Genomic DNA, 24,899 nt, shown 5'->3' on the forward strand with positions numbered 1-24,899 from the left:
TGTTTATTCTATTCTAATAAGCCATATTCTATTCTAATAAGCCATTTACTTTATGTTCGTATTCTTTTCTTTTATTAGTTCTTATTGTTGTTGCATTGTCGAGAAGGAACCTGTGCAAGTAAGCAATTCGTAAGACGGTGATATACCACATGTATCCTGTACATACGACAAAAACTATTTGACACTGAAACTTACAGTGAACTCCCCTGTAACAGCGTCAAAACCAACATGGATGGTGTGCTCAAAGTCTGAGGGCAGGGAGATCTCAGGACGCTCCTTCTCCTTCTTCTTGTTTGCTGCACGGAGGAACAAAAGAACATGCAGATCTATTTCTAATACTGGGACAGGGATTTTAAAGAGATGATACAGTGCCTTCGGAAAGTATTCAGACCCCTTGACTTTTTCCACATTTTGTTACATTACAGCCGTATTCTAAAATTGGTGTTTTTTTTTAATCCTCAGCAATCTACACACATCACCCCATAATGACAAAGCAAAAACTGGATTTTAGAAATGTTTGCACATTTATAAAAAATAAAAACACACCCATTGCCATGAGACTCGAAATTGAGCTCAGGTGCATCCTGTTTCCATTGATCATCCTTGAGATGTTTCTACAACTTGATTGGAGTCCACCTGTGGTAAATTCAAATGATTGGACATTATTTGGAAAGGCACACACCTGTCTATATAAGGTCCCACAGTTAACAGTGCATGTCAGAGCAAAAACCAAGCCATGAGGTTGAAAGAATTGTTCATAGAGCTCAGAGACAGGAATGTGTCAAGACACAGATCTGGGGAAGGATACCAAAACATTTCTGCAGCATTGAAGGTCCCCAAGAACAGTGATGCCTCTATCATTCTTAAATGGAAGAAGTTTGGAACCACCAAGATTCTTCCTAGAGCTGGCCGCCTAACCAAACTGATCAATCGGTGGAGAAGTGCCTTGGTCAGGCAGGTGACCAAGAACCCGATAGCAACTCTAGAGCTCTGTCAGAGTGACTATGTGGAGATGCGAGAACCTTCCAGAAGAACAACCATCTCTGCATCCCTCCACCGATCAGGTCCTTATGGTAAAGTGGCCAGACGGAACCCACTCTTCAGTAATAGGCACATGACAGCCCGCTTGGAGTTTGCCATAAGGCACCTAAAGACTCTCAGACCATGAGAAACAAGATTCTCTGGTCTGATGAAACCAAGATTGAACTCTTTGGCCTGAATGCCAAGCATCAGGTCTGGAGGAAACCTGGCACCATCCCTACGGTGAAGCATGGTGGTGGTAGCATCATGCTGTGGGAATGTTTTTCAGCTGCAGGGACTGGGAGACTAGTCAGGATCGAGGGAAGGATGAACGGAGCAAAGTACAGAGAGATCCTTGATGAAAACCTGCTCCAGAGTGTGTACCTCCAACTGGGGGCAAAGGTTCACATTCCAACAGGACAACGACCCTAAGCACACAGCCAAGACAACGCAGGAGCTGCTTCTGAACAAGTCTCTGAATGTCCTTGAGTGGCCCAGACAGAGCTTGGACTTGAACCCAATCGAACATCTCTGGAGAGACCTGACTATAGCTGTGCAGCAACGCTCCCCATCCAACCTGACAGAGCTTGAGAGGATCTGCAGAGAAGAATGGGAGAAACTCCCCAAATACAGGAAAGCTTGTAGTGTCATACCCAAGAAGGCTCAAGGCTGTAATCGCTGCCAAAGTTGCTTCAACAAAGTACTGAGTAAAGGGTCTGAATACTTACAGAACCAGTCAAAGATTTGGACACTCCTACTCATTCAAGGGTTTTTCTTTACTTTCACAATTTTCTACATTGTAGAATAATAATGAAGACAACAAAACTATGACATAACACATATGGAATCATGTAGTAACCAAAAAAGTGTTAAACAAATCAAAATATATTATATATTTCAGATTCTTCAAAGTAGCCACCCTTTTCCTTGATGATAGCTTTGCACACTCTTGGCATTCTGTCAACCAGTTTCACCTGGAATGCTTTTCCAACAGTATTGAAGGAGTTCCCATATATGCTGAGCACTTGTTGGCTGCTTTTCCTTCCTTCTGCGGTCCAAATGGCAAGTGTCTTCACTGACATTTTCAACCTCTCCCTGACTGAGTATGTAATACCTACATGTTTCAAGCAGACCACCATATAGTCCCTGTGCCCAAGGAAGCGAAGGTAACCTGCCTAAATGATTACCGCCCCTTAGCACTCACGTCGGTACCCATGAAGTGCTTTGATAGGTTGGTCATGCCTCACATCAACAGCATCCTCCTGGATAACCTAGACCCACTCCAAATCGTATACCGCCCAAACAGATCCCCAGATGACGCAATCTCACTCGCACTCCACACTGCCCTTTCCCACCTGGACAAAAGGAACACCTATGTGAGAATGCTGTCCATTTACAGCTCAGCGTTCAACACCATAGTGCCCATGAAGCTCATCGCTAAGCTAAGAACCCTGGGACTAAACACCTTAACACCGACAACGATGACTACATTTACATTTACATTTAAGTCATTTAGCAGACGCTCTTATCCAGAGCGACTTACAAATTGGTGCATTCACCTTATGACATCCAGTGGAACAGTCACTTTACAATAGTGCATCTAAATCTTAAAGGGGGGTGAGAAGGATTACTTATCCTATCCTAGGTATTCCTTAAAGAGGTGGGGTTTCAGGTGTCTCCGGAGGGTGGTGATTGACTCCGCTGTCCTGGCGTCGTGAGGGAGTTTGTTCCACCATTGGGGGGCCAGAGCAGCGAACAGTTTGGACTGGGCTGAGCGGGAACTGTACTTCCTCAGTGGTAGGGAGGCGAGCAGGCCAGAGGTGGATGAACGCAGTGCCCTTGTTTGGGTGTAGGGCCTGATCAGAGCCTGGAGGTACTGAGGTGCCGTTCCCCTCACAGCTCCGTAGGCAAGCACCAACGGATGCGAGCTTCAACTGGAAGCCAGAGCGGAGGAGCGGGGTGACGTGAGAGAACTTGGGAAGGTTGAACACCAGAGTTCTGGATGAGTTGTAGGGTTTAATGGCACAGGCAGGGAGCCCAGCCAACAGCGAGTTGCAGTAATCCAGACGGGAGATGACAAGTGCCTGGATTAGGATCTGCGCCGTTTCCTGTGTGAGGCAAGGTCGTACTCTGCGGATGTTGTAGAGCATGAACCTACAGGAACGGGCCACCGCCTTGATGTTAGTTGAGAACGACAGGGTGTTGTCCAGGATCACGCCAAGGTTCTTAGCGCTCTGGGAGGAGGACACAATGGAGTTGTCAACCGTGATGGCGAGACTAAACACTGACAACAATGAAACAGTCTATAGGGAGGAGATGTGAGCCAGACAAAGGAGCTGATCGTGGACTACAGGAAAAGGCGGTCCGAACAGGCCCTCATTAACATCAATCGGAATGTAGTGAAGCGGGTCGAGAGTTTCAAGTTCCTTGGTGTCCACATCACCAACAAACGATCATGGTCCAAACACACGGCAAAACCTTTTCCCCCTCAGGAGACTAAAAGGATTTGGTATTGGACGCCAGATCTTCAAAAAGTTCTACAGCTGCACCATCGAGAGCATCCTGACCGGTTCCATCACCGCCTGGTAAGGCAACTGCTCGGCATCTGACCGTAAGGCGCTACAGAGGGTAGTGCGTACGACCCAGTACATCTCTGGGGCCAAACTTCCTGCCATTCAGGACCTATATAATAGTCAGTGGAAAGCCCATAAAATTGTCAGAGACTCCAGTCACCCAAGTCATAGTCTGTTTTCTCTGCAACCGTATGGCAAGCGGTACCGGAGCGCCAAGTCTAGGACCAAAAGGCTCCTTAACAGCTTCTACCCCTAAGCCATAAGACTGCTGAACAATTAATCAAATGGCCACCGGACTATTACATTGACCACCCCACACCTCCATTTGTTTGTTGTACTGTACACTGCTGCTACTCGCTATATATTATCTATACATAGTCACTTCACCCCTACCTACATGTACAAATTACCTCAACTATCCTGTACCCCCGCACACTGACTCGGTACCGGTACCCCCTGTATATAGCCTCATTATTGTTATGTAATTGTGTTACTCTTAATTATATATTTTTTACTTTAGTTTATTTGGTCAATATTTTCTTAGCTCTTCTTGAACTGCACTGTTGGTTAAGGGCTTGTAAAGTAAGCGTTTCACGTTAATGTCTACACTTATTGTATTCGGCGCATGTGACAAAACGTTTGATTTTAACTCATCCCAAACCATCTCAATTGGGTTGAGGTTGGGTGATTGTGGAGGCCAGGTCATCTGATACAGCACTCCATCACTTTCCTTCTTGGTCAAATAGCCCTTACACAGCCTGGGGGTGGGTCGGGTCATTGTTCTGTTGAAAAATAAATGATAGTCCCACTAAGCGCAAACCAGATGGGATGGCATATCGCTGCAGAATGCTGTGGTAGCCATGCTGGGTAAGTGTGCCTTGAATTCTAAATAAATCACAGACAGTGTCACCAGCAAAGCACCCCCTCACCTTCACACCTCCTCCCCCGTGCTTCATGGTGGGAACACACATGCGGAGATCATCTGTTCGCCTACTCTGCGTCTCTCAAAGACACGATGGTTGGAACCAAAAATCTCACATTTGGACTCATCAGACCAAAGGACAGATTTCCACCGGTCTAATGTCTATTGCTTGTGTTTCTAGACCCAAGCAAATCTATTCTTATTATTGGTGTCCTTCAGTAGTAGTTTCTTTGCAGCAATTCGTCCATGAAGTCCTGACTCACACAGTCTCCCCTGAACAGTTGATGTTGAGATGTGTCTGTTACTTTAACTCCGTGAAGCATTTATTTGGGCTGCAATTTCTAAGTCTGGTAACTCAGATGAGCTTATCCTCTGCAGCAGAGGTAACTCTGGGTCTTCCTTTGCTGTGGCAGTCCTCACGAGAGCCAGTTTCATCATAGCACTTGATGGTTTTTGCAACTGCACTTGAAGAAACGTTCAAAGTTCTTGACATTTTCCGAATTGTCTGACCTTCCTGTCTTAAAGTAACGATGGACTGTTGTTTCTCTTTTCTTATTTGAGATAATATGGACTTGGCCTTTACCAAATAGGGCTATCTTCTGTATACCACCCCTACCTTGCCACAACACAACTGATTGGCTCAAATGCATTAAGAAGGAAAGAAATTCCACAAATTAACTTTCAACAAGGCACCCCTGTTAATTGAAATGCATTCCAGGTGACCTCATGAATCTGGTTGAGAGAATGTCAAGAGTGTGCAAAGCTGTCAAGGCAAAGGGTGGCTGTTTGAAGAATCTCAAATATAAAATAGATTTTGATATGTTTAACACTTTTTGGTCACTACATGATTCCATATGTGTTATTTCATAGTTTTGATGCCTTCACTATTACTCTACAATGTAGAAAATAGTACAAATAAAGAAAAACCCTTGAATGAGTAAGAATGAGTGTCCAAACTTTTGACTGGTACTGTATATAAATGTAATTTTTTTGTTTTACATTTTTAATAAAAAAAACTGTTTTTGCTTTGTCATTATGGGGTATTGTGTGTCGATTGAAAAAACAATTTAATACATTTTAGAATAAGTCTGTAACCTAACAAAATGTAGAAATGGTCAAGGGGTCTGAATACTTTCCGAATGGACTGTACATTATTTTTGAACAGTGATTTTCAATATTTTTTGAATAAGAACTGTTTTTACAAGGATTATATGACTCTAGCAACTTTTATATAACTGAGATTGTTTCACTTTTTTGCCGAGGGCAGAGCTAAAAATAAATACAATACCCATATCCCAAATTGCATAGCTCAAAGAGGGCTCCTAACCCTAATAAAACAGTGGTGTGACTAGATCACTGATCAATGGGTTCCTTGTTTTCACTTGACCTCGTGAGCCAGTGAGGATGTCTCGGGTTTCGTGGAAACCCACAAGAACTCCAGGCCTAGTTATTCATATTTAGGTGACGTGGTCAGGACATACTCAGGGCCCTAGTTCTATACTATAGTAAAGGGTGATGCAGATGTCTACTCACTCTTGTCTCCCCCAGGGAAGATGGAGCGCAGGCGAACCTTCTTGTTCTTCTCTTCAGGAGCCATTGGGAGAGGTTTGGAGCCGTGATTCACTGATGAAGAGTCTCGGGAACTACTGTTCATTCTCAAGGGAGGGGCTGGCGGTTTCTCTTCAATATCGACACTATCGGACATCTTTAGTAACACTCACAGTATCCTAGGACGAAGGGGAAAAACAAGAGAGAGGGAAGTTTAGCATGAGGCTATGATAGAAAATAAAGTAAGGGATTCTTAGGATGATCAAAGTGGAAAGAGAGAAGAGAGCCATGCCTACAGGCTCTCCCCTGAGATATCAAAATATACTCAAAATCCACCACTCCCTCTGCACCCTGCAGGATTTAAACAGATCAACATCCATCCCACATTTTTTTTTTTTTTAAACATTCATTCCAAATAACTGAATCAAGAAATGTGAGGAATGTTGTAATGGTTTTGAACTTGAGTACAAATGCTGTAAGACTTTGTCAGGAGTTCAACAAAACTCTACAAGGTAACAGTCTTTGGATGGCTGTCTGTCTCCCCCTCACTGTGTAATGTTCGCTGTCAGTAGCGCCATGAGCAGCCTCAAGCCAGCGTGTTTTACATCTCCACGGGTCACAAGAAGGGCTCTCTCTGTGCTCCAGGGGGGGGGCACAAGATCCCATAATCTGTCTTTACTTAGACCTACAATTTCCTGTCATAGTTTCACTCTCTGGTTCCTAATATTTGTCTTGAAGGAAGGCCTCTGTGTTCAGGAACTACTCTGTGTCATGTTTTAGATCTGCCGCGTGCCAGAGGGAAAAAACAATCCAATCACAAGATTTACAGACTGGAAAACATCTAGCTATAAAACCATGTTCACATCTAAATGACTACATTCGACAGAAGCTGCAAGTAGATTACAGATCTTTGCTGAGATCATTGTCCGCTGAGATGATGGAGAGAAACTGACAAGAAAGTGTATAGTATGGAGACTGCAGCCCATCGACTTATATTCATCTAGGGGGAGAGAAATCCACCAGTACACATCTGACTTCATTAGGAAGCATCTGTAAACAGACAATTTAGTCCTCAGCATAGTCAAACCGTTACATCCCGGATGTAAAACCCTGGACTACTGTACTATTGCAGTTGCAGCCTGTACAGTATTTTCCATGTGTGTAAACCTGATCATCAGAGCTTCAACCAGGCCTCAGTACAAACAGACGCTTCCAGTTATTAAAACACACTTGACGTTCAAATCGATCGATGTTTTATGTAGGCCCACGACGAAACATGTTTCAGAAACATATCTCGCCATTCGCAGTGTATGTCACATTGTGTTACACGTCACACAACATCCTCTCGGGCATCTCTGTACCTAAATGTGAATGTGTGAGGTGGACGTTTGGGCCAGCGATTTAGAATGTGTGTTATAGGGCATGGCTGCTCAGCTGCAGCAAGGGTAGGGCCCAGTAAGGGTAGGGCCCAGTAAGGGTAGGGCCCAGTAAGGATAGGGCCCAGTAAGGATAGGGCCCAGTAAGGATAGGGCCCAGTAAGGGTAGGCCCTAGTAAGGGTAGGGCCCAGTAAGGATAGGGCCCAGTAAGGGTAGGGCCCAGTAAGGGTAGGGCCCAGTAAGGATAGGGCCTAGTAAGGATAGGGCCCAGTAAGGATAGGGCCCAGTAAGGGTAGGGCCCAGTAAGGGTAGGGCCTAGTAAGGATAGGGCCCAGTAAGGGTAGGGCCTAGTAAGGGTAGGGCCCAGTAAGGATAGGGCCCAGTAAGGGTAGGCCCTAGTAAGGGTAGGGCCCAGTAAGGATAGGGCCCAGTAAGGATAGGGCCCAGTAAGGGTAGGGCCCAGTAAGGGTAGGGCCCAGTAAGGATAGGGCCTAGTAAGGATAGGGCCCAGTAAGGATAGGGCCCAGTAAGGGTAGGGCCCAGTAAGGGTAGGGCCTAGTAAGGATAGGGCCCAGTAAGGGTAGGGCCTAGTAAGGGTAGGGCCCAGTAAGGATAGGGCCCAGTAAGGGTAGGCCCTAGTAAGGGTAGGGCCCAGTAAGGGTAGGGCCCAGTAAGGGTAGGGCCCAGTAAGGGTAGGGCCTAGTAAGGATAGGGCCCAGTAAGGGTAGGGCCTAGTAAGGGTAGGGCCCAGTAAGGATAGGGCCCAGTAAGGGTAGGCCCTAGTAAGGGTAGGGCCCAGTAAGGATAGGGCCCAGTAAGGATAGGGCCCAGTAAGGGTAGGGCCTAGTAAGGGTAGGGCCTAGGTTAGGGCAGTAATATAATATGAAGCAGAGGCTCCAACAGAGTTTCTTATTTTTCTCTGCTGCTCTTACATTGTTATTGCAGCTGTGGGCTTTTGAAGCCCTCTCCTGGAGCATCAGGACCAGGGTAATATCATGAGAGTGACAGGAGCATGCTCCGCATAGTAAACAGTAGGCCCTCTAGGAATGGCAGCAGCATACAGGACAGTGAGACAGATCTGCAGCTTGCAGTAGAGCACACCCCTAGTTAGGGATTCCAACTACATCAGGAACATTGACCTATTTAGGTCATGTGGAGAGGGCTCCCGGATAAAGATGGGATAGCCATCTGGAAGAATCTATGGGGATTCATCTGTGCAAGTTAAGGTTAGGCTCAATACAGTATACCCATTGTCAACCTGAACCCTGTTGACTACAGTTTGAGATGAGGAAAACAGCTACAGATTCAGTTAAATTAGGGTAATTCCCTCTCCCAATGTAACCAAGTGAAAGTCAAGGAAGCGCAACCTTCAAGAGACAGCACATTCTTCTCAGGCTTTTAGAAGGACGCGAGCTAATGAGCTGTCTGGCGCTGGAATGGTGCTAATGGTGTCCAATGACTTTGTTCGACTGTGAAATCACAACCGGGATATGGAGAGTGAGCGCTGGGCTACATGTTCATATCTCTCATCCCCTCCCTCATCCTCAATCCTTCCATCCTCCATCTTAGGCTCTTTTCACAGCCTCGCCCTGGAGGCCCATCATGTGATTTACAGTCCAACAGTCTCAGGGCCACGCAGCCTCTTAGACTGGAGACCTACATTAGTGAACAAAGGCCACCAGGCAGCACAGGATTCACGCCCGGACCACTTGCAAATGTCTGTGCGTGTCAAATCAAATCGAAGCTTGTCGGTAGCGTATACAGCTTAGCAGATGTTATAGCTGGTGCGGCGAAATGCTGATGTTACTAGCGCCTAAAAATACAGTAAAACGTCAAACAAGTTCACAAATCATTTTAAATGTAACAACAAAAAAAAAGAAAAATAAAGTACAACAAGAAATGAAGAATGAACGTCGGGACGAATCCAATTAACAAACCAGATATTAGCACTGTAACATTAGTCAAAATGCAATCTATATGCACATACAGAGGGTGAATTTACACCAGATATACTTGTCACAGCCGTTGAAAGGAGAGGATCAAGGGGCAGCGTGGTGAGTGTACATTTTATTTTATTTAATCAAAATGACACTGAACAAAACAATAAACACTACAAAAAAAAACAAAAAAAAACGTGAAGCTAAAGGCTGTGTGCCCTAAACAAAGTCAACTTCCCACAAAGACAGGTGGGGAAAAAGGGCTACCTAAGTATGGTTCTCAATCAGAGACAACGATAGACAGCTGTCTCTGATTGAGAACCACACCCGGCCAAACACAAAGAAATAGAAAACATAGAAATACAGAAACTAGAATGCCCACCTTAGTCACACCCTGGCCTAACCAAAATAGAGAATAAAAGCCTCTGTATGGCCAGGGCGTGACAATACTAAGAATTATATGTATATTAGTAGAATCCAGTATATGCGGTGTGTAAAAGCAGTGTAGCTAAATACAAAGTACAGTAGTATAAACATTAGAATGAGCGATGTCGGGAATACAGTATTGAAAGAGATGGAGACCTGCACACTGTCGAAAAATTTATTAAATCCAAAACTGAGGCTTGAATCCCCCAAAAAATAGATGTTTATCAGAACATCATGGTGCCCCCCCCCCAAAAAAATCATAGTGCAAGAAAGGGCATAAATGAAATGTGAAAACAATCACAAGCGTTGCAGGAATACAGTTTTTGTGAAACATTGTGAAACGGGAAGTGTCCAGTGGTTCAATGTCTCTATGACTTGGGACAGCAGTGTTTGCTGTGTGTGAGTGGGTGAGTGTGTATGTGTGTGTGTTTGTGAGTATGAAGTGTGTGTGACAGCTTGTGTGTGTTTCTTGTGAGTGAGTGTTGTGTGCATCACCTGGTAGACGGCTAGTAATCGCTGTTCAACAGTCTGAAGGCCTGGTGATAGAAGCTGTTCAACAGTCTGAAGGCCTGGTGATAGAAGCTGTTCAACAGTCTGAAGGCCAGGTGATAGAAGCTGTTCAACAGTCTGAAGGCCTGGTGATAGAAGCTGTTCAACAGTCTGAAGGCCTGGTGATAGAAGCTGTTCAACAGTCTGATGGTCTGGTAGTAGAAGCTGTTCAACAGTCTGATGGTCTGGTGATAGAAGCTGTTCAACAGTCTGATGGCCTGGTAGTAGAAGCTGTTCAACAGTCTGATGGCCTGGTAGTAGAAGCTGTTCAACAGTCTGATGGCCTGGTAGTAGAAGCTGTTCAACAGTCTGATGGCCTGGTAGTAGAAGCTGTTCAACAGTCTGATGGCCTGGTAGTAGAAGCTGTTCAACAGTCTGATGGCCTGGTGGTAGAAGCTGTTCAACAGTCTGATGGCCTGGTGATAGAAGCTGTTCAACAGTCTGATGGACTGGTGATAGAAGCTGTTCAACAGTCTGAAGGTCTGGTGATAGAAGCTGTTCAACAGTCTGATGGCCTGGTAGTAGAAGCTGTTCAACAGTCTGGTGACTGTGCTGCTGCTCCAGTTTCAACTGTTCTGCCTTGTTATTATTCGACCATGCTGGTCATTTATGAACATTTGAACATCTTGGCCATGTTCTGTTATAATCTCCACCCGGCACAGCCAGAAGAGGACTGGCCACCCCACATAGCCTGGTTCCTCTCTAGGTTTCTTCCTAGGTTTTGGCCTTTCTAGGGAGTTTTTCCTAGCCACCGTGCTTCTACACCTGCATTGCTTGCTGTTTGGGGTTTTAGGCTGGGTTTCTGTACAGCAGTCTGATGGCCTGGTGATAGAAGCTGTTCAACAGTCTGATGGCTTGGTGATAGAAGCTGTTCAACAGTCTGATGGTAAAAGAAGCTGTTCAACAGTCTGATGGTAATAGAAGCTGTTCAACAGTCTGATGGCCTGGTGATAGTAGCTGTTCAACAGTCTGATGGTAAAAGAAGCTGTTCAACAGTCTGATGGCCTGGTGATAGTAGCTGTTCAACAGTCTGATGGTAAAAGAAGCTGTTCAACAGTCTGATGGTAATATAAGCTGTTCAACAGTCTGATGGCCTGGTAATAGAAGCTGTTCAACAGTCTGATGGTAATAGAAGCTGTTCAACAGTCTGATGGCCTGGTAGTAGAAGCTGTTCAACAGTCTGATGGCCTGGTAATAGAAGCTGTTCAACAGTCTGATGACCTGGTAATAGAAGCTGTTCAACTGGCTGATGGCTTGGTAGTAGAAGCTGTTCAACAGTCTGATGGCCTGGTAGTAGAAGCTGTTCAACAGTCTGATGGCCTGGTAATAGAAGCAGTTTTTTTGTCTCTCGGGCTTGGCATTGATGCATCTGTACTGACTCCGTCTGTCAGACCGTAGCAGAGTAAACAGTCTGTGGCTCAGGTCCTTAATTATCTTTTTGGCCTTCCTTTGTGCTGTAAATGTCCTGGAGGGCAGGCATCGTGCCCCCGATGATGCGTTGGGCTGACCGCACAGAGCAATGCGGTTGAGGGTTGTGCAGTTGCCATATCAAGCAGTGATGCAGCCCAACAGAATCTGTAGACACTCGTGAAGGTCCTGGGGTCATGCCAAATTTCTTCAGCTGACTGAAGTTCTAGGGGCGCTGTTGTCCTCACCATGCTGTCGGTGTGGTGAGACCTTTCCAGGTCCTCAATGATATGCACACCGAAGAACTTTGAAGCTTTTGACACTATCCACTGTGGCCCATCAATGTGGATGGGAGTATGCTTCCTCTACTGTCTCATTTATTCTACGGTCAGCTACTTCATTTTGTTGATGTTGAGGGAGAGGTTATTTTACTGGCACCACTCTGACAGTGCTCTCACCTCCTCCCTGTAGGCTGTCTCTTTGCTGTTGCTAATCAGGCCTAACACTGCCGTGTCGTTAGCAAACTTGATGAGTTGGAGTCGTGCTTGGCCACGCAGTCATGGGTGAACAGGGAGTACAGGATGGGGCTGAGCAGACTCCCCTGTGGGGCCCCCGTGTTGAGGATCAGTGTGGCGGAGGTGTTGTTGCCGACCCTCAGGAAATCTAGGACCCAATGGCACAGGGAGGAGTTCAGACCCAAGGCCTTAAGCTTAGTGACAAGTTTAGAGAACACTACGGTGTTAAAAGCTGAGCTATAGTCTATAAACAGGATTCTCACATAGGTATTCCTCTTGTCCAAGTGGGATAGGGCGGTGTGCAGTGCAATGGCGATTGTGTTGTCCGTGGATCTGTTGGGGCGGTATACAAATGGCAGTGGTTCAATGGAGGTGGAGGTGATATGGTCCTTGATTAGCCTTTCAAAGCACTTCATGATGACAGAAGTGAATGTGTGAGGGCGATAGTCATTTAGTTCAGTTAACTTTGCATGCTTGGGCATAGGAACAATGGTGGCCATCTTGAAGCAAGTGGGGATGACAGACTGGGATAGGGAGAGGTTGAAAATGTCTGTAAACATTCCAGCCAGCTGGTCTGCGCATGCTCTGAGAGTGTGGCTTGGGATGCCGTCTGGGCCAGCAGCCTTGCGAGGGTTAACACGCTTGAAGGTCCTACTCACGTCAGCTACAGAGATTGGAAGCCCGCAGTCCTCTTGAGCAGCGAGGGTCCAATTCGGCGGCTCTGTGTTGTTTTCCTCGAAGCGTGGGAAAAAGGTGTGCTGTTTTTCCCTTTATAATCAGTGACACTCTGAAGTCCCTACCACATACGTCTCATGTCTCAGCCATTGAATTGCGACTCCACTTTCTCCCTGTACTGTCTTTTTGCCTCATTGATTGTCTTGTGGAGGTCATAGGTGGTCTCTTTGTACTCCGTCCATGTTTCCAGTCATCTTGTCGTGGTTAAATGTGTTGATTCTTGCTTTCAGTTTTGTGCGAATGCTGCTATCTATCCAAGGATTTTGGTTTGGGTATATTCTAATCGTCACTATAGGAACAACATCTTCTATGCACTTTCTGATGAACCCAGAGACAGAATCAGTGTATTTGTTGATGTTATTCCCAGAGGCGGCCCGGAGCATATCCCTGTCCACATGAACAAAACAGTCTTGTAGCATGGATTCCGATTGGTCAGACCAGTGTTGTACAGACCATACCACAGGTGCCTTTTCTCAGGAGATAATGGGGTTGGCATTTGATCGTGAGGTACTCCAGGTCAGGGGAACAGAAACTCTTAAGGGTTTTGTACATTCCTACAATCGCACTATGAGTTGTTGATTTTAACATACTCCTCCACCTTTGTTTTTCCCGCAAAGTAATTTTTCCTAGTCCGTGCGATGTCTGGAAAACCCTGATGGCTGTATAGCCTGATAAAGGCCCCTCCCCCAAAGTCCAAGTCTATGTGAGGCAGTTAAGTTAGTATCTTGTATTTATCTGTTAGGTAATCGGCGCTCTGAGCTTGCAAACTTTATTTTCCAGAGACTGTACATTAGCAAGTAATATACTAGGAAGCGGAGGGTGGTTTACCCTTTTAACTTAAATCGGACTAGTACTAAAGCTCGCCTTACCCTTCTCCGGCTGCATCTTCTTGGAAAAAGGGCTCCAGTGATGAAAGGAACTGCTTCGGGTAATCCAGACAAAGGATCCAGCTCCGGAAATTCAAACTTGTGGTGAGTTATCCTTGATCTGATGTCCATAAGTTCTTGTCATTCATAGGACATAACACTGGAACCTTTCTGTTCAATTAAAGTAAAAAATAACACTAAAATAAACAAAAGCCTGCGACGTTGGTTGGGAGCTAGCAACAGGGCAACCATCGTTGGCGCCATCTTGTTCCAGGTTTCCCATTTGAAGTGTGTGTGTGTGTGCGTGTGCGTGTGCGTGTTTGTGCCTATGCGTGGTGTGGATGCAGATTTTATATTATTTGATTATTCGACTAATATCATAATTTTTTTAAGTAATCCGGATAGTAATTGCTATTGACTCTCGATGAATGGCAGAGGTAAACAGATGCTGCTTTTCTCCAGTGATTTGGTTAACAGCAACAGTGGAAGAGTGTCACGAACCTCGCTGAAGAGGGTGCCTCTTCCTGTTCGGGCGGGGCTCGGCGGTCGTCGTCACCGGCCTATTAGCTGCCATCGATTCCTTTTCCGTTTGTGTTGGTTAGTGGTTAATTGGGTACACCTGTTTTGTATTAGGGTTTGTTTGTAGGGTATTTAAGGGCACTAGGCCCGCTGGGTATTTTGTGCGGCTTGTTTTTTGTTACTCTGTGTTTGATGGTGTGATTTGTTTCTTATCTTTATTCTCAGGTCTTTTTTGTCCTGTTGTTTTGGACTGGCAACCTATATACGCCCTGTGTGTTGGCGTGATCATTTTTCGGTTGCACCGGTGTAATAAATTTGATAAACGACAGAACCCTGCTCTCTGCGCCTGATTCCATCCACCACTCATAGTGGTGCTCTGGGTCCAGCGCACTGCGTCTCTCCCCCCCGAGGGAGTACGATGGAGCAGCGGCTGGGTGCCAGGGATTTTTGCTCCAGCAAGAGCTCTACCTGGCAACCGTGCGTCCGGCTCCCTCGGGTGAGGAGAGTGTGGGTCTCCTCGTCTCCTGTTTAACGGGCAAGGCCCTGGACTGAGCTAACGCGGCCTGGAACAGTCCAGACTCGGCTCGGGACAACTGTGTTCAGCTGTGTTCAATCATCCACCAGAGGGTAAAGCGGCGGGTGAGTGACTGTTCCACCTCAGACAGGAGATGAGGAGCGCGCAGGACTTTGCGTTGGAGTTTATGACCCTAGCTGCTGGTGCTGGGTGGAATGACAGGGCCCTGATGGACCATTACCGGTCTAGTCTCCGGGAGGATGTCCGCCGGGAGCTAGCTTGCAGAGACACAACTCTCTCCCTGGATGAACTTATAGACATGTCTATTCGATTGGACAACCTGCTAGCTGCCCGCGGCCGTTCAGAAGGGGTCCTGTTAATTCCACCTTCCAGCTCTCCCACTCCCACTCAGATGGAGTTAGGAGGAGCTGCATCTAGGGGGACCAGAGGGGGCTCCTCCTGCTCCTATTGTGGACGGAGAGGACACACTTCGGACCGGTGTTGGAGGAGTCCATCTGGGAGTCGAAATGGTCGACGGAACACTCCTTGGCCACCCCAGGTGAGTAAGCACCAAACTCACTCAGAGCTCCCTGTTGGTCACATGTTTTTGTTAATTTTTTCCCCTGCGTTTTTCCCCTCTCTTCAGCATAAGGCGCTAGTCGATTCAGGAGCAGTTGGGAGTTTTATGGATTGTGGACTCGCCCGTAAATTGGTTATTCCGTTAGTGCAGATAGACCCACCTATCCCCGTGCACTCCTTAGATAGCCGACCGTTAGGGTCAGGGCTGGTCAGGGAGGCCACGATTCCGCTGGACATGGTAACGCAGGGGAATCATAGGGAGAGGATCAGTTTCTACCTTATTGATTCACCTGGGTTCCCGGTGGTGTTGGGGGTTCCCTGGCTGGCTATTCACAATCCCGTTATTTCCTGGAAACAGGGGGCTCTTAAGGGGTGGTCAGACGAGTGTTCAGAGAGGTGTATAGGAGTTTCCATCGGTGCCACGATGGTGGAGAGTCCAGACCAGGTTTCCACCATGCGCATTCCCCCAGAATATGCCGATTTGGCTATCGCTTTTAGTAAGAAGAAAGCGACCAAATTACCACCTCATTGACGGCGGGATTGCGTGATAAACCTCCAGGAGAACGCTGCACTTCCCCGGAGTCATGTGTACCCACTGTCACAGGAGGAGACGTTGGCTATGGAGACATATGTCACGGAAGCTCTGAGACAGGGGTACATTCGGCCCTCCATGTCACCCGTCTCCTCAAGTTTATTTTTTGTGAGGAAAAAGGAGGGAGGTCTGCGTCCGTGCATTGATTATCGAGGTCTCAATTCGATCACCGTGGGTTTTAGTTATCCGCTACCTCTCATCGCTACGGCGGTGGAATCATTCCACGGAGCGCGTTTCTTCACAAAACTGGACCTCAGGAGCGCGTATAATCTGGTGCGTATTCGGGGAGGAGACGAGTGGAAGACAGCGTTTAGTACCACATCAGGCCACTATGAGTACCTCGTCATGCCGTATGGGTTGAAGAATGCTCCAGCCGTCTTCCAATCCTTTGTAGATGAGATTCTTAGGGACTTGCACGGGCAGGGTGTGGTAGTCTATATTGATGACATCTTGATTTATTCTACCACACGCGCCGCGCATGTTTCCTTGGTGCGCAGGGTTCTTGGGCGACTGCTGGAGCATGACCTATACGTCAAGGCTGAGAAATGTGTGTTCTCCAAACCAGCCGTTTCCTTCCTGGGTTATCGCATTTCCTGCTCGGGGATGATGATGGAGTGTGACCGCGTTAACGCCGTGCGTAATTGGCCGACTCCGGCCATGGTAAAGGAGGTGTAGCGGTTTTTAGGGTTTGCCAATTACTACCGGAGGTTTATCCAGGGTTTTGGTCAAGTAGCGGCGCCCATTACCTCACTGCTGAAGGGGGGACCGGTGTGTCTGCGGTGGTCAGCAGAGGCTGATGGAGCCTTCAACCAGTTGGAGGTACTGTTCACCGGAGCTCCCGTGTTGGCGCAGCCGGACCCTTCGTTAGCATTCATAGTGGAGGTGGATGCGTCCGAGGCTGGAGTTGGAGCCATGCTGTCTCAGCGCTCGAGCACGCCACCGAAGCTCCGTCCCTGCGCTTTCTTTTCTAAGAAGCTGGGTCCGGCGGAGCGGAACTATGATGTGGGGGATCGGGAGTTACTAGCTATGGTAAAGGCCCTGAAGTTGTGGAGACACTGGCTTGAGGGGGCTAAACACCCTTTTCTCATCTGGACTGACCACCGTAATCTGGAGTATATTCGGGAAGCGAGGAGACTGAATCCACGTCAGGCTAGGTGGGCCATGTCCTTTACACGTTTTAGATTTACGATCTCTTACAGACCAGGTTCCCCCAACACTAAGGCCGACACGCTGTCCCGTCTCTATGACACCGAGGACCGGTCCATCGAACCCACTCCCATCCTTCCAGCCTCTCGGCTGGTGGCCCCAGTGGTATGGGAGGTGGACGCGGACATCGAGCGGGCGTTGAGGGTTGAACCTGCGCCTATACAGTGTCCAACTGGTCGAAGTTACGTACCGCTTGGTGTCCGTGATAAATTGATTCGGTGGGCTCACACACTACCGTCTGCGGGTCATCTGGGGATTGATAGGACAGTGCGGGGTCTTAGGGGGAAATCCTGGTGGCCCACTTTAGCTGGGGATGTGAGGCTCTATGTCTCCTCCTGTTCGGTATGCGCCCAGAGTAAGGCTCCTAGGCACCTTCCTAGAGGGAAGTTACAGCCCCTCCCGGTTCCACAACGGCCATGGTCCCATCTCTCGGTAGATTTCCTTACTGATCTTCCCCCATCTCAGGGGAACACTACCGTGTCTGGTCGTTGTGGATCGGTTCTCTAAGTCCTGCCGTCTCCTCCCATTGCCTGGTCTTCCTACGGCCCTACAGACTGCAGAGGCTCTATTTACCCACGTCTTCCGGCACTATGGGGTTCCAGAGGATATAGTCTCCGATCAGGGTCCCCAGTTCACGTCCCGGGTTTGGAAGGCGTTTTTGGATCGTCTGGGGATCTCGGTCAGCCTTACCTCTGGTTATCACCCCGAAAGTAATGGGCAGGTGGAGAGAGTAAACCAGGAAGTGGGTAGGTTTCTGAGGTCGTATTGCCAGGACCGGCCAGGAGAATGGGTGAGGTACGTTCTGTGGGCAGAATTGGCCCAGAACTCTCTTCGGCATTCGTCTACGAATATGTCGCCATTCGAATGCGTACTGGGCTACCAGCCGGTCCTGGCTCCGTGGAATCAGAGTCAGACCGAGGCTCCTGCGGTGGAGGAGTGGGTACAGCGCTCTAGAGAGACCTGGCGGGCAGTCCAGGATTCTCTCAGGCAGGCCAGTGAACGGCAGAAGAGAGACGCTGACTGCCACCGCAGTGAGGCCCCGGTGTTCGCACCAGGGGACAGGGTCTGGCTCTCGACCCGAAACCTGCCCCTCCGCCTGCCGGAAGCTGGGACCGCAGTGTGTGGGGCCATTTAAAGTCCTGAGGAGGATAAACGAGGTTTGTTATAGATTGCAACTTCCCTCTTATTATCGCATTAACCCCTCGTTTAATGTGTCTCTCCTCAGGCCGGTGGTAGCTGGTCCCCTACAAGACAATGAGGTACTGGAGGTCCCTCCACCCCCTCTGGACATCGAGGGGTCCCCGGCGTACACAGTACGAGCTATTCTGGACACGAGACGCCGGGTGAGAGGCCTGCAGTACCTCGTGGACTGGGAGGGGTACGATCCGGAGGAGAGGTGCTGGGTACCGGGGAGGGACATTTTAGATCCTTCCCTCTTGAGGGATTTCCACCGCCTCCACCCGGATCGCCTCGCGCCTCCGCCTCCGGGTCGTCCTCGAGGTCAGGGGGGTACTGTCACGAACCTCGCTGAAGAGGGTGCCTCTTCCAGTTTGGGCGGGGCTCGGCGGTCGTCGTCACCGGCCTATTAGCTGCCATCGATTCCTTCTCCGTTTGTGTTGGTTAGTGGTTAATTGGGTACACCTGTTTTGTATTAGGGTTTGTTTGTAGGGTATTTAAGGGCACTAGGCCCGCTGGGTATTTTGTGCGGGCTTGTTTTTTGTTACTCTGTGTTTGATGGTGTGATTTGTTTCTTATCTTTATTCTCAGGTCTTTTTTGTCCTGTTGTTTTGGACTGGCAACCTATATACGCCCTGTGTGTTGGCGTGATCATTTTTCGGTTGCACCGGTGTAATAAATTTGATAAACGACAGAACCCTGCTCTCTGCGCCTGATTCCATTCACCACTCATAGTTATTCGTAACAAAGAGAAGTAATATTTTCACCATGATGGAACTGATTCTGTAACAAGGTTTTCTGGTGAGTGTTTTGCGTTCTTAAAATAGGCCTAATGACAACTTAGGAACAGCGGGTTAACAAGGCAGGGGCAGAACAACAGATTTTTACCTTGTCAGCTCTGGGATTTGATCTAGCAACCTTGCGGGTTACTAGTCCAAAGCCCTAACCACTAGGCTACCTGCCACCCCCAAGTAATTGATCACTAAAATACATTCATATATCCAGATATTTAATTAACCGCGCCCATCTCTACTGTAGTGTGTGTGCATGCGCGCTTGAGTGTGTGTGGATTCGAAGCGTTTATCTAAATGTTTGTGGAGAGTTTGTTACATCATCAAGCCTCAGCATGGGAAAACAGTTTGTTAGATTTAAGTCAGATCATTCCCATGAGAAACCCCCTGATTTATGTCTGTCAGAGAGGTAGACAGAGGTGGTTCACTCACAGTGTGGAGAGATGGGTTGACTCCACCTTATAAAGCAGATAAGTGCTGCAGTGTGTGTATGTACAGTATATGTGTGTGTAAGTGAGTGAGAGAGAGGGTGTGTTTCCAGTGATAAGACACTTAAGTAGGCGTGTCCCTGCCCACATGAAAAAAATACTACAGTTTACTATAGAATACAACAGTATTTACTATAGAATTCTGCACTAAACTGTAGTATACTACACACTAGTATCCCTCGATCATGTGCATGACTTACTATAGAATTCTGTAGTAAACTTGAGTAACTATACTACTATACTACTATACTACTATACTATACTATACTATACTATACTGCACAATGTAGTATCCCTCGATCATGTGTAGAACTTACTGTAGAATTCAGTAGTAAACAGCAACATATTATCCTACACACTGTAGTAACCCTCGATAATATAGTACTCAGGCCTACTATAGAATTCTGTCGTAAACTGTAGTATACTGTAGAATACTATAGTACAAACTGTGTCGATATGCTCATACTTAATTTGCATATACCCCACCCATTTCTCTCCCCAATAGCCCAATTTGTGCCCCCCATGAGTGAGAAACCTACATGCCAAGTATTGACCATATATTGTGTTGCCTACAGGTTATGGAAATGTCCTCTTTTAGTATATGTCCAGTAGGTTTCCTCAAGGAGGAAGCCCCAGTTCTGTGTCAAAGATAGTAAAACAAAAACACTATAGTAAATACTACAGCAATGTAAAAACACTGCAGTATATACTAGCATATACTATAGTTTGTTATTTAGTAAACAATAGTCTTTTTTTATATGGGTGGGACTGAAACAGTCAACACAAAGCTAGTTCCTACACTTGTTTGGGTGTGGTGAGTCACGCTACAGTATATTCCCCATCTGAAGCAGTTTTTCTGGATATACCTGAATGCACATGAGGGCTTCTGTTAGATTGTGTTACTCTCCCCACGAGGAGTGAGAGGTCGTTAGTTTCACTTTTACAGAATAGAGGACTGTCTGTCTCCCGACCTGCAGTATGCTTACCCTGCACACTATCTGGGAACAGCTTAGAGTACGGTGTTAGATTGATCACAACGCTACCCGGTATCTTTGATCAGAAAAAATCTACTGATTTCCAATGTCTCTAACCTAACTTATTTACTTGATCCTCTTCATTCCTGGAGGAACTTAGGGCCTGTATCTCTGTCCTGGTAATCATGAAATATTCCATGCTAGACTCAATAGCCTACCTCTGAGAAAGAGATCAATCCTGTGGTTACCATGATGTCATCAGTCATGGCCCTTGTTACGTAAAAACAGGCGCCATGTTGAGAGACCGTCTACACTACCTTGTGGTAAAACAGTTGTGCTTTTTCATTAGGTCACTATAATAGAGCAGTGTTGTACTGTAGTTCATATCCAGCGCCCAGACGCAGGCCTTATGTGACCATTACAGTAATAACACAGACCAATCAGGTCCCTTATCTGGTCAGCCAATCAAAGTGAAAGGAAGTTCAAAGCCTTCCGCCCGCAGGTCATTGAAACAACACTTGCGAATGCATCCCATTATTCCTCCACAGACAGACAGGACCACAGGGCCACAGCACAGGGCTTCATCGATGGCACCTCTGACTCATGGTCCTCTACAAGGACTACATCATCAAGACTACACCTGCGTGTAGGCCACGGGGGCATATTCATGAATATGATGATTTGTGTCAACAACCGCAGGCATTGGGGTCTGTAACATCAAGCATACTCAATGAGTACTCTATCTATTCATCAGGGAACGCACAATACACTATACTGTAAATACTGGGAGCTAGAATCAATGCACTAGAAGTGAAAGGATAAGTACATAGAAAGTAAAAGCATTTGCACTGTTAGTTAACTATATCTCTGCTGTACACGTATGATGTCATCAGCAGGTTGACTGCAGGAAGTTCCCTTCTTTTCCCTCCCCCATGGGTGTGGCCCTCTGGCTAGTCACATGACTAATGGATGCTTTAGTACTGCTGAGTGGTCCACAGGGACAGCTAAAGATGGACGTATCACAGGCGCCCATACATTCCTTATCCTTCACTGACTGTAGGGTAAAACACTGACCTATTTATTGGGCAATGTCAGCAGACTGACAGGCAGGGAGGCAGTTAGTGTACTTTTTCACTGTATGAGTGCACTGCCCCTAAGGAGCGTCTCCTGTTTCTCCATCTCTGATCCCAATCCAACATAAAAAAAAACAACAGCACCGGCAATCAACAAACAACACTCTTTTGTTCTATGTTCACGATGGTAGGGTTAGATAACAAGAGGTTTTTGTAAATGCTTAAATATGTCAACTGCCCAGGAGGGGAAAACAGAATCGCTCTGTCATCAAGAGACTCTGTGATTCATCAATAAATAGCGCAATACTTAATAAAAATTTTTAAAAAAATGGATTCTGGTTGGATTATTCATCATACGCAGCATCATCAAAATGATACCATGATGCCAATTTAAGACCACAAGCTGAGGGGGAAAAAAAGGCCGAAAAGTAGCAACGGGGACATGAGGCTAACGTGCCTTAAATTGCCCTTCCTCTTCTTGCTCGGCAGGGCTTGCATTACGGTTGCCACATTAGAATATGCCGTCTTGACAGAAACAGGACTGTACACGTGTCAAGAAAGCCACAGGGAGCCAGCACACACACCACTGCCTACTGGCTATACAGTACACGCCCACCATTATCCCAGATATTACTGGGGATGTTTCCTATGCAACTATTACTATATCCATGAAGAGCTGTTATTTTCCCTGCTCTTTGGCTCTGATCAAACATTAATGCTGAAGTTCCCCCGGCTAAAGCAGGAGGAGCTGTAGAAGGACTGTGATTTAGAGCTGGCCCAGTGATGTGGATGAGGAATGGGGGAGGGCTGGCTGTAGGAGCCTGCCTAAGTTGAGCCTCACTGAGCAGGATAGGCAGGCTCAGCCTCTAGATCTGGCTCAGGCTCATGGCTCTATGTAGCATTAGGGCTGGTGGAGGGGATGGGGGGCGGGGGGGGCAACTGGGGAATGGGGTCTGTTGTGGACGTTGAAGAGGCAGATCCAGTAGTGCTCTGTTACAGGGGGGAGCTGTTAGGATAACCAATCATCACCTCTTGAGACTAGGATGACTAGCTGTGCAGAATATTTCTGCAGGATTGGAGTATTTCTGATTGCTTTTACGGAGCTCTGAAAATGTTGGACGACAATAAATCCCTATTGTAATTTTGTACATTAGTATTCGGACACGCGTTACTTCAAAGCTTATAAAATGACGCGTCAAAACAACAGCCTTGTTCTCCATACGCTCTCTCCTCACAGCACAGGGGAGGGCGCACAGCACAGACCCTGATCACAGCGGAGAGCAGACCACCACACACAGGCCAAACCACAGCAGATGTCATCTCTTTAAAGCCCAAACCCTCACCTCTCGCGTGATTTCCCTGTCAAGGTCACCACGGAAACAGAAGTCATTGAAGGAATGAAAAGATTATTTTATCCTCCTCTTCACTTGAACAGACAGAGAGAAAACAGTCCTGGGATCAGCTGACAACAACGGCTCTCTTTGATGGAGCCAGGGCCAATAGAGGGACCAGTCTCAAGGTAGAGAGCTCCAAAACTCTCGGAGGTCCACACTGATCCACTGGGTACAAACTATAGGCTATAGTTGTATTTATTTTTGTACAGTAAATGCTACCTCATGTCCATAATGTAGAGATAATCATGTAAACGGGAAATGTATGTGAACAAGAAGGCTCTTAGATTTAAACTTCTTTCATTAAATTCCCTTAGAAATGTAATAGATAATTGACTCCATGTGATTCCGATTCTGTATAATCTGTCTTTCTGTTCCTCTGACTGATATATCAGTCTTTCTCCCTAGAAGCTCCACCTCCTCCCAGAATTCCTTCCTGAGTCCCCCCCTCCTCTAGGTGCTGCTGGGATACTGGGCCTGCTTTGCATACAGCCGCTAGACCTCCATTAGATTCACAATGAGCCACAGTTCAACTGCAGCTCAGAACAGGTGGCAGGTGGGATGGGGTGTGTGTGTGTGTGTGTGTGTGTGTGTGTGTGTGTGTGTGTGTGTGTGTGTGTGTGTGTGTGTGTGTGTGTGTGTGTGTGTGTGTGTGTGTGTGTGTGTGTGTGTGTGTGTGTGTGTGTGTGTGTGTGTGTGTGTGTGTGTGATTAACTCTTCTTACTCTGAGATCCCAGTGAATCCCAAGGTCATTCACTACAAAGCAAGTGGAGTATTAATCTTAGCGATAACCCTAACCAGCTGACCAACTAGAAGTGTTCCACTTGCTCATCTGATGCAAAATGAAAAAGACATAGAAGTATTGTGTCTATACTCAAAGACCGCTCAAAATCATTTCCCACAAAATAATAAAATAATAACAGGAAAATCATTCCTGCCCTTTCTTCAGTCAGTTGTGTTAAAGTGATCTCTTTCCATGGGTAGTACTGTACACTCGTCATACTGGTATTCACACAAACAGCTGTTTAGGGAGTAGGTATTCACAGAGAGGAGATTCATTTGGAGGGGGATGATTTAGTAAGAGCTGGAAGAACCCTTACACCGGATCATCGCAGCTAGCTAGCTGCTATCCGAGTGGCTACTCCTGGCTAACGTCTCTGTCTCGAAGCAAGCATCAGTTAGCCTGGAGCTAGCCTCGAGCTAGGCCCCTCTCTCAGCTAGCCGATTGCTGCCGGCACACACTCTGCCCGACTAGCATCACGACTCTGGACAGTTCTGACTTAGAATATGTGGACAACTACAAAATACATAGGTGTCTGGTTAGACTGTAAACTCTCCTTCCAGATTCACATTAAGCATCTCCAATCCAAAATTAATCTAGAATCGGCTCCCTATTTTGCAACAAAGCATCCTTCACTCATGCTGCCAAACATACCCTCGTAAAACTGACTATCCTACCGATCCTTGACTTCGGCGATGTCATTTACAAAATAGCCCCCAACACTCTACTCAGCAAACTGGATGTAGTCTATCACAATACGATCCATTTTGTCACCAAAGCCCCATATACTACCCAGCACTGCGAACTGTATGGCTGGCCCTCACTACACATTCGTCGCCAAACCCACTGGCTCCAGGTCATCTATAAGTCTTTGCTAGGTAAAGCCCCACCTTATTTCAGCTCACTGGTCACCATTGCAACACTCACCCGTAGCACACAC

General features: G+C 46.9%; 1 protein-coding gene and 1 pseudogene across 1 annotated transcript in view; one reads left to right on the top strand and one right to left on the bottom strand.

Moving 5' to 3' along the window:
* Positions 1-24,899, bottom strand: part of LOC118390408 (serine/threonine-protein kinase PAK 3) — a 64,848-nt gene that overhangs the window by 24,359 nt on the left and 15,590 nt on the right. The window contains exons 2-3 of the mRNA XM_052457340.1: positions 6,049-6,242; positions 196-296 (exon numbers count right to left, since the gene is read on the bottom strand). Of these exons, the coding sequence (XP_052313300.1) occupies positions 196-296; positions 6,049-6,220 (273 nt within the window). The 5' untranslated portion in view covers positions 6,221-6,242. The remainder of the gene's footprint in view (positions 1-195; positions 297-6,048; positions 6,243-24,899) is intronic.
* LOC118390821 (uncharacterized) lies at positions 20,323-20,375 on the top strand (annotated as a pseudogene).

This window comes from Oncorhynchus keta, chromosome 11 (genome assembly GCF_023373465.1).
Source record: "Oncorhynchus keta strain PuntledgeMale-10-30-2019 chromosome 11, Oket_V2, whole genome shotgun sequence".
In the NCBI taxonomy this organism is placed as follows: domain Eukaryota; kingdom Metazoa; phylum Chordata; class Actinopteri; order Salmoniformes; family Salmonidae; genus Oncorhynchus; species Oncorhynchus keta.